This window comes from Choloepus didactylus, chromosome 1 (genome assembly GCF_015220235.1).
Source record: "Choloepus didactylus isolate mChoDid1 chromosome 1, mChoDid1.pri, whole genome shotgun sequence".
Lineage (NCBI taxonomy): Eukaryota > Metazoa > Chordata > Mammalia > Pilosa > Megalonychidae > Choloepus > Choloepus didactylus.
Genome location: NC_051307.1, coordinates 171,731,338 through 171,744,762, shown reverse-complemented (window position 1 = coordinate 171,744,762; position 13,425 = coordinate 171,731,338). Strand labels below are relative to the sequence as shown.

The following is a 13,425-nucleotide window of genomic DNA, read 5'->3' as shown; positions in this document are numbered from 1 at the left end:
TGAGTGTAGGGTTGCTGTTTGAGGTGAAGGGAAATTTCTAGTAATGGATGGTGGGAAAGAGCATTACAACATTGTAAATGTGATTAATCCCATTAATGGAATGCTAGGGAGGGAGTGGAATGGGAAGATTTAGGCTGTATGTATGTTTCCACAATTGAAAAAAAAAAAAAGACAGTCTAAATAGATGACAATTGAATGCCAAGGATGAACCTGGATGGGATTGGAGGATGGAGGACAGAAGGCTCAAAGGGACACAGTTGAGACACAAGGAAAAGGAAATATAGAATGTAAGCTTTGTATCATTGTTGAATCTCTTTACTTCTTAGCTGCGCTTAATGGGATTGCATAAAAGAATGTTCTTGTTCCTGGGAAGTGTATATGTGAATTATAGTGTTTGTTCAAGGATGTGTGCAGCTAGCTCTCGTATGTTCAGAAGACAGAGCAATAGATGATGCTAGATAGGGAGGGAAAGAAATAGCGATGTGACAGCATGTTAAAGTTGGTGGATTGGGCTATCGGGGGGGGGGGGGGGTCCGGGTATGATGGAGTTCTGTGTATGGGGTTAGTATTGTTTTTGCAACTGTACCTATAACTTTGAATTTATTTCAAAATAAAAAAAAATATGCAGAAACAAAAATGAGAATGGTTTCAATCAATTAGATTTAAAAAGATCAGCTATACAGAAAGGAGACTGCAATAAAGGAAAAGACAAAAAGGATTTCACACAAAAAACAAAGGAAAAAATGGCTGAAGTCCTGCCTTATCAGTAATAACCCTGACTATTACTGGATTAAACTCCCCAGTCAAAAGACACAGACTGACTGAATGATTTAAAAAAAAAAAAAAAAAGCATGATCCAACTATATGTTGTTTACAAGAGACTCACCTTAGATCAAAAGAAACAAGTAAGTTGAAGGTGAAAGGATAGAAAAAGATATTGCATGCAAATGGTAACCAAAGGGAGCTGGGGTAACTATACTAATATCAGACAAAATAAACTTTAAGTCAAAATCTGTTGCAAGAGACAAAGAAGCACACTATATATTAATAAAAGGGTTACTTCATCAAGAGGAAATAACCATAACCATTTATTCCTCATGAACAATGTTCTGGTTTGCTAATGCTGCCATTTTGCAAAACACTAGAAAAGGATTGGCTTTTATAAAGGGGGTTTATTTGGTTACAAAGTTGCAGTCTTAAGACCATTAAATGTCCAAGGTAAGGCATCAATAATTGGGTACCCTCACTGAAGGATGGCCATTGGCATCTGGAAAACCTCTGTTAGCTTGGAAGGCATGAGGCTGGTGTCTGCTTGCTCCCAGGTTGCATTTCAAAATGGCATTCTCCAAAATGTTGCTCTTGTGGCATTTTGTCCTCTCTCAGCTGCAGCTTCTCTTCAAAATGTCACTCTCAGTTGCTCTGAGGTCCTTCAGTCTGTGAACTCCTTTATACAACTCCAGTGATCCAATTAACACTCACCCTGAATGGATGGGGTAACACCTCCATGGAAATTATCCAAATGTTTCACTCACAGTTGATTGAGTCACATCTCCATGGAAACACTTAATCAAAGGATTCCAGTCTAATCAACACTAATACATCTGCTCCACAAGATGGCATTAAAAATAATGGCATTTTGGGGGACATAATACATCCAAACTGGCACAACCAGAGTGCCCAAAAATACATGAGGTAAACACTGGCAAAACTGAAGGGAGAAATGGATACTTCTATAATAATAGTTGGAGACTTTAATACACCACTTTCTTCAATGATCTAGACAAAAGATCAATAAGGAGATCTTATTGAACAATTTGATAAGGGAATTAGATCTGACATACATATACAGAGCATTGAACCATAAAACAGCAGAACTCACATTCTTCTCAAGTACACATAGATCATTCTCCAGGATAGATCTTATATGAGGTCACAAAACAAGTCTCAATAAAGTTAAAAATGTTGAATTATTCAAAGCATAATCTCTGATCACAATGGAATGAAGCTGGAAATCAATAACAGACAGAGAACTGCAATATCCACCAATATATGGAAGTTAAACAACACACTCTTAATCAGTGGTTCAAGAAAACATCACAAGAAAATCAGAAAATATCTTGAGAAGAAAGAAAATGAAAACCCAACAATACAGAACTTATGGGCCACAGTGAAGGTAGTACTTAGAGGATAATTTATAGCCCTATATTTAAAAAGAAGAGAGTTCAAATCAAAGACCTAAATGCACTCCTGGAGGAACTAGAAAAAGAACAGCAAACTAAACCCAGAGCTAGCAGAAGAAGGAAATAAAGATCAGAGCAGAAATAAATGAAATTAAAAAAAAAGAGAGAGAGAATTTAACAAAAGCAAAAGCTGCTTCTTTGAAAAGATCAATAAAATAGACAAACTTTTAGCTAGACTGACAAAGAGAAAAAGAGAGAGGAAACAAATAATTAAAATCAGAAATGAAAGGAGAGATATTACTACTGACCCCACAGAAATAAAATGCTCATAAAAGGTTACTGTGAACAACTGTATGCCGACAAATTAGACAACCTAGATGAAATGGACAAGTTCCTAGAACACACAAACAGCCTACACTGATTCTAGAAGGAATAGAGCTCAACAAACAAGTTACAAGTAAAGAAATTGAATCAGTCATCAAAAACCTCCCAACCAAGAAAAACCCAGGACCAGATGGCTTCACAAGGGAATTCTACCAAACATTCCAAGAATAATTAACACCAATCCTGCTGTTCTAGTTTGCTAATGGTGCTGGAATGCAAAACACCAGAAATGGATTGGCTTTTATAACAGGGGGTTTATTTGGTTACAAAGATACAGTCTTAAGGCCATAAAGTGTCCATCAACAAAGAGTACCTTCACTGGAGGATGGCCAATGGTGTCCAGAAAATCTCTGTTAGCTGGAAAGGCACCTGGCTGGCGTCTGCTCCAAAGTTCTGGTTTCAAAATGGCTTTCTCCCAGGACGTTCCTCTCTAGGCTGCAGTTCCTCAAAAATGTCACTCTTAGTTGCTCTTGGAGTGTTTGTCCTCTCTTAGCTTCTCCAGAGCAAAAGTCTGCTTTCAATGGCTGTCTTCAAACTGCCTCTCATCTCCAGTTACTCTCTCAGCTTCTGTGCGTTCTTCAAAGTGTCCCTCTTGGCTGTAGCTCCTCTTCAAAATGTCACTCTCAGCTGCACTGAGTTCCTTCTGTTTGTCAGCTCATTTATATGGCTCCAGTGATTTAACTTAGACACACCCTGAATGGGTGGGGTAACACCTCCATGGAAATTATCCAATCAAAGTCATCACCCACAGTTGGGTGGGGCTCATCTCCATGGGAACACTCAAAGAATTACAATCTAATCAACACTTATACATCTGCCCACACAAGATTACATCAAAGATAATGGCATTTTGGGAGACATAATACATTCAAACTGGCACACCTGCTTAAACTCTTCCAAAAACTTGAAGAGGAGGGAACACTACCTAACTCATTCTATGAGGCCAACCTCACCCTTATACCAAAGCCAGAAATAGATACCACAAGAAAAGAAAACTACAGACCAATATTGCTCATAAATATGTATGCAGAATACATGCATATTGGATCCAATAGCACATTCAAAGAATTATGCACCATGATCAAGTGGAGTTTATCCCAGGCATGCAAGGATGCTTCAACACAAGAAAATCCATTATTGTAATACACCTGTTTTAGTTTGCTAATGCTGCCGGAATGCAAAACACCAGAGATGGATTGGCTTTTATAAAGGGGGTTTATTTGGTTACACAGTTAAAATCTTAAGGTCATTAAGTGTCCAAGGTAACACATCAGCAATCGGGTACCTTCACTGGAGGTGAAAAACCTCTGTTAGCTGGGTTTTCAAAACCATCTTCAAAACATCTCTCATCTGCAGCTCCTGTGCTTTCTTCAAAGTGTCCCTCTTGGCTGTAGCTCTTCTTCAGAAGTTCACTCTCAGCTGCACTGGGTTCCCCCTGTCCATCAGCTCATTTATATGGCTCCAGTGGCTCAACTTAGACCCACCCTGAATGGGCGGAGCAACACCTCCATGGAAATTAGCCAATCAGAGTCATCAGCCACAGCTGGGTGGGGCACATTCCAAAGAAACACTCAAAGAATTACAATCTAATCAACACTGATAACATCTGCCCACATGAGATTACTTCAAAGATAATGGTGTTTGGGGACACAATACAATCAAACTGGCACAATACCATATTAACAGAATGAAAGAAAAAGAACCACACATGATCATCTCAATTGACACAGAAAAGGCATTTGGAAAAATCCAGCATCGCGTTTTGGAAAAAAAAACAAAAAACAAAATGAAACACTTAGAGTATTAGGAATAGAAGGAAACTTCCTCAACACGATAAAAGACATGTATGGAAAGCCCACAGTTAACATCCTATTTAATGATGAAAGACTGTGAGTGTTCCCTCTAAGATCTGGAACAAGACAAGGATGCCTGTTGTCACCTGTTATTCAACATTATCACAAGAAGTTCTGAGCAATTAGTTATGAAAAAGAAATTAAAGTTACCCAAATTGGAAAGGAATAAGTAAACTTTTCCTATTTGCAGCTGAGAGGATGCTATATATAGAAAGTACTGAAAATTCTACAGGTAATAAATGAATTCAGCAAAGTGCAGGGTACAATATCAACATCCAAAAATCAGTAGTTTTTCTATACACTAGAAATGAACAATCTGAACAGGAAATTGCATTAGTTACGGTTCTCTAGGAAAACAGAATCAATGAGAGATTATCTATAAATATAAGATTTATAAAAGTGTCTCACACAACTGTGGGTATGCATGAGTCCAAATTCCATAGGGCAGGCAGCAAACTGGCAACTCCAATGAAGATGTACGATGAACTCCTTAGGAAACACTTCGCTGGTCAGCTGAAGAAGTGAAGGTCCTCTATCTGTATCACTTAAAAGTCTTCAACTGATTGGATTAAATCCAGCTGACTGCATTCTCTCATTGTGGAAGACATGCCCTTCGTTGATGTCATCAGTCACAGCTGCGGCCAATTGACTGATGATTTAATAAACCAGCCTGTTGGTTTATTAACCAGCCACAAACGTTCTCACAGCAACAGTTAGGCCAGTGCTTGCTTGACCAAACATCTGGGTACCATCACCTGGTCAAGTTGACGCATGAACCTAATCATCACAGAAACTAAGGAAAAAAATCCATTTGCAATAGCAGCTGCAAGAATCAAATACAGATGTAAAGGACTTATACATGGAAAACTATGAAACATTGCTGAAAGAAATCAAAGAAGACCTAAAAAAATGGAAGGACACTCCATGCTCATGGGTTGGAAGACTAAATATTGTCAAGATGTAAATTCTTCCCAAAGCAATTTACATATTCAATGCAATTCCAATCAAAATTACAATAGCCTTCTTTGCAGAAATGGAAAAGCTAATCAATTTTATTTGAAAGGGCAAGTGGCCATGAACAACAACAACAACAACAAAACCATCTTAAAAAAGAATGAATTTGAAGGACTTGCACCTCCGGATTTAAAAACTTATTACAAAGCTACAGTTGTAAAAACAGCATGGTACTGGCACAAGGACAGATACATAGACCAATGGAATGAATTGTCCATTCAGAAATAGATACTCACAACTATGGCCAACTACTTTTTGACAAAGGGTGCAAGGTCACTCAATTGGGAAAGAATAGTGCTTTCAACAGATATTGTGGAAAAACTGGATTTCCTTATGCAGAAGAGTGAAGGGTGACCCCTATTTCATACCATATATAAAAAACAGCTCAAAATGGATCAAAGACCTAAATATAAGAATCAGGACTATAAAACTCCTAGAAGAAAATGTAGGGAAGCATCTCCAGGATCTTGCATTAGGCAATGGTTTCTTAGATCTTACACCAAAAACATGAACACCCAAAGGAAAAAAAAAGTGGGTCCTTATCAAAATGAAAAACATTTGTGCATCAAATGACTTTTTTATGAAAGTAAAAAGACAGCCTTCAGAATGGGAGAAAATAATTGGAAACCACGTATCTAATAAGGGTTTAAAACCTGGAATGTATAAGGAAATCCTACAACTGAACAACAGAAAGATAAAAAACCCAATCAAAAAAATGGGGAAAAGACTTGAGTAGAGATTTCTCCAGAGTAGATATACAAATGTCAACAATCACATTAAAATATGCTCAACACCATTAGCCATTAGAGTAATGAAAATCAAAACCACAATGATATACCATTCCACACCCACTGGAATGGCTATTATAAAAACAAAAAAATAACAAGTGTTGGAGAGGATGTGGAGAAGCAGGAACTCTCATTCACTGGTGGTGCAAAAGTAAGATGGTGCATCTGCTGTGGAAGACAGTTTGGCAGTTCCTCAGAAAGTTAAGAATAGAATTACCATATGACCTCATGTTTTAGTTACCTAGGCTGCTGAAGCAAATATCATGCAATGGTTCACCTTAAACAATGGGAATTTATTTGCTTATGGTCTTGAGGGTAAAAGAAAGTCCAAATAAAGTCATCGTCAAGACAGTGCTTTCTTCCTGAAGACTGTGGTGTTTTGGGGCTAGCTGCCAGTGATCCTTGGCTCCTCTGTCTCATGTCACAGGGCAAGGTACATGGCTGTGTTTCCTGGCCTCCCCATCTCTTCTAGGTTCTGTTGATTTTAGTTGCATTCTTCCTCTGTCACTTTCTCTCTGTCTGTCTGAATTTCTCTCTGCCTATAAAGAACTCTATTAATAGGATCAGGACCATCCTTATTGAGAGAGGCTACACCTTAACTGAAGTAATTTTCATCAAAAGGTCCTGCTTACAATAGGTTCACACCCACAGGAATGGATTAAAGATTTAAGAACTTGTTTTTCTTGGGCACATGCAACTTCAAACCACCATATTTGGAAATCTCACTTCTAGGAATATACTCAAAATAATTGAAAGCAGGGACTCGAGCAGCTATTTGCACACTGATATTCATAGTGGCATAATTCACAATTGCCAAAAGATAGATGCAACCCAAGGGCCCTTCAACAGATAAATGGATAAGCAAAATATGGTATGTGCATATAATGGACTATTACTAAGCTGTAAAATGGAATGAAGTTCTAATGCATGCGATAACATGGATGAACTTTGAAGACATCATGTGGAGTGAAATGAGCTATACACCAAAGGACAAATATTGTATGATTTCATTGTTATGAAATGATCAGAATAAGCATATTCATAGAGTCAGAAACTAAAATACAGAATTTTTGTTGGGGATTGTTCTGGCTTACTAATGCTGCCATTTTGGAAAACACCATAAATTGATTGGCTTTTATAAAAGGGGGTTTATTTGGTTACAAAGTTACAGTCTTAAGGCCATAAAGTGTCCAAAGTAAGGCATCAACAACAGGGTACTTTCACTGAAGGATGGCCAGTGGCATCCGACAACCTCTGTTAGCTGGGAAGGAACGTGACTGGTGTCTGCTTGCTCCAAGGTTGCATCCCAAAATGGCATTCTCCAAAATGCCAGTGTCAGCTTCCAAAGACTGTCTTCAAAATGTGCCTCTCAGCTGCAGCTAGCTATGAACTCCTTCTGTCTGAGCTTTAATAGGGCTCCAATGAACTAATCAAGGTCCACATGAATGGGCATGGCCACACCTCCATGGAAACATTCATTCAGAGGTCACACCCTAACCAAAGTTGTTACCATTCTAGTTTGCTAATGCTGCTGGAATGCAAAACACCAGAGATGGATTGGCTTTTATAAAAGGGGGTTTATTTGGTCACACAGTTACAGTCTTAAGGCCATAAAGTGTCCAAGGTAACATATCAGCAATTGGGTACCTTCACTGGAGGATGGCCAATGGTGTCTGGAAAACCTCTGTTAGCTGGGAAGGCATGTGGCTGGTGTCTGCTCCAAAGTTCTGGTTTCAAACTGGCTTTCTCTCAGGACATTCCTCTCTAGGCTGCAGTTCCTCAAAAATGTCACTCTTAGTTGCACTTGGGGTATTTGTCCTCTCTCAACTTCTCTGGAGCAAGAGTCAGTTTTCAATGGCCATCTTCAAAATGCCTCTCATCTACTTCCTGTGCTTTCTTCAAAGTGTCCCTCTTGGCTGTGTCTCCTCTTCAAAACATCACTCACAGCTGCACTGAGTTCCTTCTGTTTATCAGCCCATTTATATGGCTCCACTGATCAAGGCCCACCCTGAATGAGTGGGGCCACACCTCCATGGAAATTATCTCATCAGAGTTATCAACCACGGTTGGGTGGGGCACATTCCATGGGAACACTCAAAGAATTACAATCTAATCAACACTGTTAGGTCCGCCCACACAAGATTACATCAAAGATAATGGCGTTTGGGGGACATAATACAGTTAAACCAGCACAGTTACTCACAGTTGGGTGGGTCACATCTCCATGGAAACAACCTAATCCAAAGGTTCTGACCTAATCAACACTAATACGTCTGCCCTCACGAGATTGCATCAAAGAACATGGCTTTTTCTGGGCTACGTAATATATCCAGACTGGCACAGGGATAATGGTAAAGTTTTGGCAGTGGATAATGGTGTTGGTAGCACAACACTGGAAATGTAACACCACTGAATTATATACTGAATGTGGTTAAAGGGGGAAATTTTAGGTTGTATATGTTACTAAAATAATAATAATAATAATAATAAAAAGACTAATTTTCTTCCCTGCATGACGATCTTTCTTTGATTGCCAATGTTGGAAAATGATATTTATTTTAAAAAGGAAGTCAGTAGTCCTTGAAGCATCCTTGGAGAAACAAAACCACAGTAGGCTTCCCTGTAGGGTTTTTATTCAAGGCTAGTCTAGTGGCGCCCCTACCAAAGTAAATAAATTAATAAATAAAAGCCTCCAAGGTCAAATTAGTAGATTATTAATTATTCCTCCCCTTTAATATTTAAAGTGTATATAGCATGCAAAGTTTGCAGCATGCTCTGAATTTTTATCAGCATTTTTAAAAATTTGTCTATTAACTTTAAGTGTTTGGGAAACAGTGCTAAGGCGCTCCACCTATACCCGATGGTAAAGGAAGAGCCCCTTACTAAGGAGTTCACATGATATAATAGAGTGTGTTACAGGGTATTTTAGGCATTGGGATCTAGGCCTAAAGTTTATTTATTTTTCTTGACTGAATCCTAAATCCAAAAGTGCCCTGAGGCCAAAAAAAAAAAAAAAAAGGCTCAGGAAAGACCATTGTTTGATTTTTCAGGTTGGGTTATGGAGGCCATGGGGTAAACAAGTCCAGCTTTCACAAGCAAGCCAGATGATGTCTGCAGTTCAGCAGGTAGAACTCAGGGTTGGCCACAAGTGCTCCTAAATTCTGTCCTGGATCTGCTTATACTTGATTGTCATTCTTAGTTTCTAGTGCCTTTGCTGCTTTTTTCCTTCTCTTTGATGTTTTTTTATAGACTTTTTGATAACTCTTTATTGCTTTCTTTTGATTAGCATAGAATTACATGTTAGTAAAACATTGTGAAGAAGAATAATACTAAGTCCTTTGTAATCTTGGCACTCAATTAACAATTGCTGCTAACAACTTTCCTTCGTATTTGCTTGTGTATTGTGTATATAGATGTGATTCTATGTATTTGTATGACACAAATTTGCATCTTTATTTTCCTAACTCACAATATCATGAACAATTTCCTAGGCTATTAAAATTATTGTTTTAAATGATTCCACAGTAGTGTAATATTTGAAGATACCATAATTTATTTATTCATTTCCTTGTCATTGCATATTTAGGTTGTGTTTAATCTTCAACATCTATATAAATTTAACAAAATTTCATTTGTCTCACTGGGTCACTTGAAAAATGGCACCAAACTTGGAGAGTATGTTTTGTATATTTTCACATTCATATTCATAGGCATATTCACATGTGTGGGGGCCTGAGGGGCACCTTAAATTGACAAGAAGACATTGTAAAGAACAACAGAAATAAAGACCCATGAGTCTACTGACTGGGGTGGGGATTGGGAAGACTTTACAAACATATTGAGACACCGTAGACAGAAACAAACACAATGGCTTCCATTTTTGGTCCCCAATCAAAAGGCACGAGGACATTGAACTCTAATGGCAGCTACCAATTTGCAATCACACTGCTTTTATATGGATAATTATATGATGAATGCAAAGGACATTGCTTTATAATAGAACGTTTGCAATGATGGAAATCTAGACTATCTGCTGCCAACCACTTAGAAGGGAAGCAGAATACAGACAACTAAAATTTTCTATCAGGCCATGGATTGTTGACTCCTTCCATCTCTCTATCCATTTATCACCCAGATAGTAGCTGCCTGAGTAGCTTTCTCATTTTCCATGGATCCAGAACTCTATGGGAAGTTTCTTTCTCTCAGTCTGTTAATATGAAACTTAAGAGTTGCAAAAATAACCATCAGCTGCCTTGAAATAGATAAAGGGGAAATAGATAAGAGGTACATTGCTGGGAATGAACAGTTATAAACTTTGCCTTGGACAAGGGGAGGACAGATAAGACCCACACTTGAATTAAGTGGACAAAGACCCTGAGATTTCAGGCTGTTCACTGAAGAGCCTGGACCAGGGTGAGATCCTTGCATATGTCAAAAGTTAGTGAGTTAGTGGAAATACACACAAACACACTCGCACACACGAAGGCATACTCAACACTTTATCTTGGCCTTAGCTAGAATACAGTCATGCTTCCATTTTACTGATGATCTAGGACAACCAATAATAAGCCTATGAATTATGACAAAATCATTTCTAAAGTTGAAGCCCTCAACATGCCACGGATATCTTGTAATTGGATAGATCACTGCCAATCCTAGCACTGAAAAATATATACTTATAATATTATATATATTTATCATTTGATATTTATATACCTATTAGATGTGCTTTAGATAAACCATTTGTTCTTACTTTAAAAGAATTGTTAGATAGTTGAAAGCAACTTTGTAGCCAGCCAAATTTGAAATAAATTCCATTATTCAAAATGCTCCCTCTCATGCAATGATCAACTATTGCTTTTTTTTTTTTCCTTAGGCAGGGAAAGTTCTTCCTGTTGGATACAGAGTTGCATCTTGCTTGACTGAAAAACTCCCCAGGGTGAGGACTTTTAATATGCATTTATGTTTGTATTTTTACCTTGCCCATGAATATTAAAGACAGGCATCTGTCAGCTTCCCATATGAAAGCCATATATGTTTAACCTAGTCAATTTGGATCCTTCAGTGTATTTTAGGCCTTCTATTGATTTTGTCCAAGGGAGTGAAAATCTCAGATTTACATTTCCAGCCCTACAAAAACTATGAGATTAAATTTATTTTGATAGGAAATATTTATGGTAAGCTTTAATCTGGATACTTCCTGGTTATTTTCTAAATATAACTTTTTTTTTTTTTTTTTTTTTTTAATAATAATTTTATTGAGATATATTCACATACCACGCAGTCATACAAAACAAATTGTACTTTCGATTGTTTACAGTACCATTACATAGTTGTACATTCATCACCTAAATCAATCCCTGACACCTTCATTAGCACACACACAAAAATAACAAGAATAATAATTAGAGTGAAAAAGAGCAATTGAAGTAAAAAAGAACACTAGGTACCTTTGTCTGTTTGCTTCCCCTACTTTTCTACACATCGATCCATAAACTAGACAAAGTGGAGTTTGGTCCTTATGGCATTCCCAATCCCACTGTCACCCCTCATAAGCTACATTTTTATACAACTGTCTTCGAGATTCATGGGTTCTGGGTTGTAGTTTAATAGTTTCAGGTATCCACCACCAGCTACCCCAATTCTTTAGAACCTAAAAAAGGTTGTCTAAAGTGTGCGTAAGAGTGCCCACCAGTAAATATAACTTTTAAAATATGCCATTCATTTCCATAAATAAACAAATTTTAGGAAATTTCATTATTTGGGGCTGTGGTCCCCCATATGCAATTACTACAGCCCTGTATTTAAGATTGTTTCCTGATTGGTGTATATGGTCCTGTTAATATTTTAAAAACTGTATTTAGCTGTAATTATAACTATTTTCTTGTTTCATTGTTTTTAGCTAATTACTCCACCTGAGGCCAAAAAGTTTTTCAACTTCAGATATCCACCTGCTGGAGCTGAAAGAATATTTTATGGCAGAGCAAATGATCCACAGATCGCTCCTTATTTGACACATGGCACAAGATCTAAAATTTCTCCATCAGTAACTTTATTTCTTTCTTCCCCTGTACATTATTAACTTGCTGTGCTGAAAATGCACAAATGGGGTATTAGTGTAATTCATCAATTTCAAACTCCTTCCTACCTTTTTTTTTTTTTTTTTTAAATCACTCTTCCTCAGTCTGTCCTCTAAAAGTATTAATCTTGAACAGTGAAAAAATCCAAGTAGGAGCAGACAAGCAAGTGTAAAGTAATTTTTGGTTTAAGTCCAAACTATATATTCTCCTTTATAATATTGAAGGATGAGTTGCATTCCATTTTCTCACAGTAAAGAGAGATGTTGTCAGGCTTTGTTAGAAAACAGAGAGGATAAAGTCTTGGAGACTCTTGCCTATAGAGGCCCTATATATGCATGGTATGGAGATAGAGTTGGGATGTTATTTGCTCTTATCTGCACGGAGAGTCTAGATTCAGAAGACCTGATATAGAAACCTGGAGAGAACTTGTTGGAAATCATGTGGTTCTTGTGCTTGTCATTCCTACTTTCCTGAAGTATCTGAGTTGAGTAATTTAATCTGGGAGCTCCTGTCATAAACCTTCTAATTCCATTGAAAGCTCATGTTTAGACTAATGGATGTATAAGCTTCACAGCCCCATTTTAGACATTTAATTTGTGGATGAGCAATTTCATATGTATATATGTGTATATATATATATGTACATGTATGTATGTAAATATATATATATAGTTCTTTCCCAGCTGTTGATTGAAGTTTCAGTTTTTAGATTTATACTTTTATTTTGTTGTTACAATTATGTTTTGTTTGATTTATTTAGGCAAGCTCATTGATAAATCCACAGCCCATTACCAAATTTCAACAAAAACTTAAAGATAAGAAGGAATCTATCTATTTTAGTCATCGATGGGCACCATTAGGAAAATCTCATGATCAAACACCAGGATTACCTAAAGGACTGGATATAATCAATACTATATTTGGGACAGCAGTTGTCAGAGGTAGTACAATAAGGGGTGGTTAGGGGGTGGTAAAATAAGTCTTCTGGGAAAATGGGATTACATATCCTGTTGGTGTGGTGTCTGGACAGTTAAGTAGACAATTGTAAATGCTGTTTCATGAATGAAAGTTGGGATCGTAGCAAGAAAGTTATTTTCAGAACCAGAATCCTTAGAACTTATATGTG

The 13,425-nt window shown here is 37.4% G+C and overlaps 1 protein-coding gene across 3 annotated transcripts in view; it reads left to right on the top strand.

Moving 5' to 3' along the window:
- The window catches only part of EFHB (EF-hand domain family member B), a 73,624-nt gene that overhangs the window by 15,816 nt on the left and 44,383 nt on the right, over window positions 1-13,425 (top strand). Inside the window, exons 1-4 of one of the 3 annotated variants that reach the window (XM_037828221.1) lie at window positions 9,319-9,344; window positions 11,096-11,158; window positions 12,122-12,265; window positions 13,060-13,240. In XM_037828221.1, coding sequence (XP_037684149.1) covers window positions 9,324-9,344; window positions 11,096-11,158; window positions 12,122-12,265; window positions 13,060-13,240 — 409 coding nt within the window. In that variant the 5' untranslated portion in view covers window positions 9,319-9,323. Of the gene's footprint in view, window positions 1-9,318; window positions 9,345-11,095; window positions 11,159-12,121; window positions 12,266-13,059; window positions 13,241-13,425 lie in introns of those variants that run through there. The other 2 variants (XM_037828205.1, XM_037828213.1) reach the window with 2 other exon arrangements.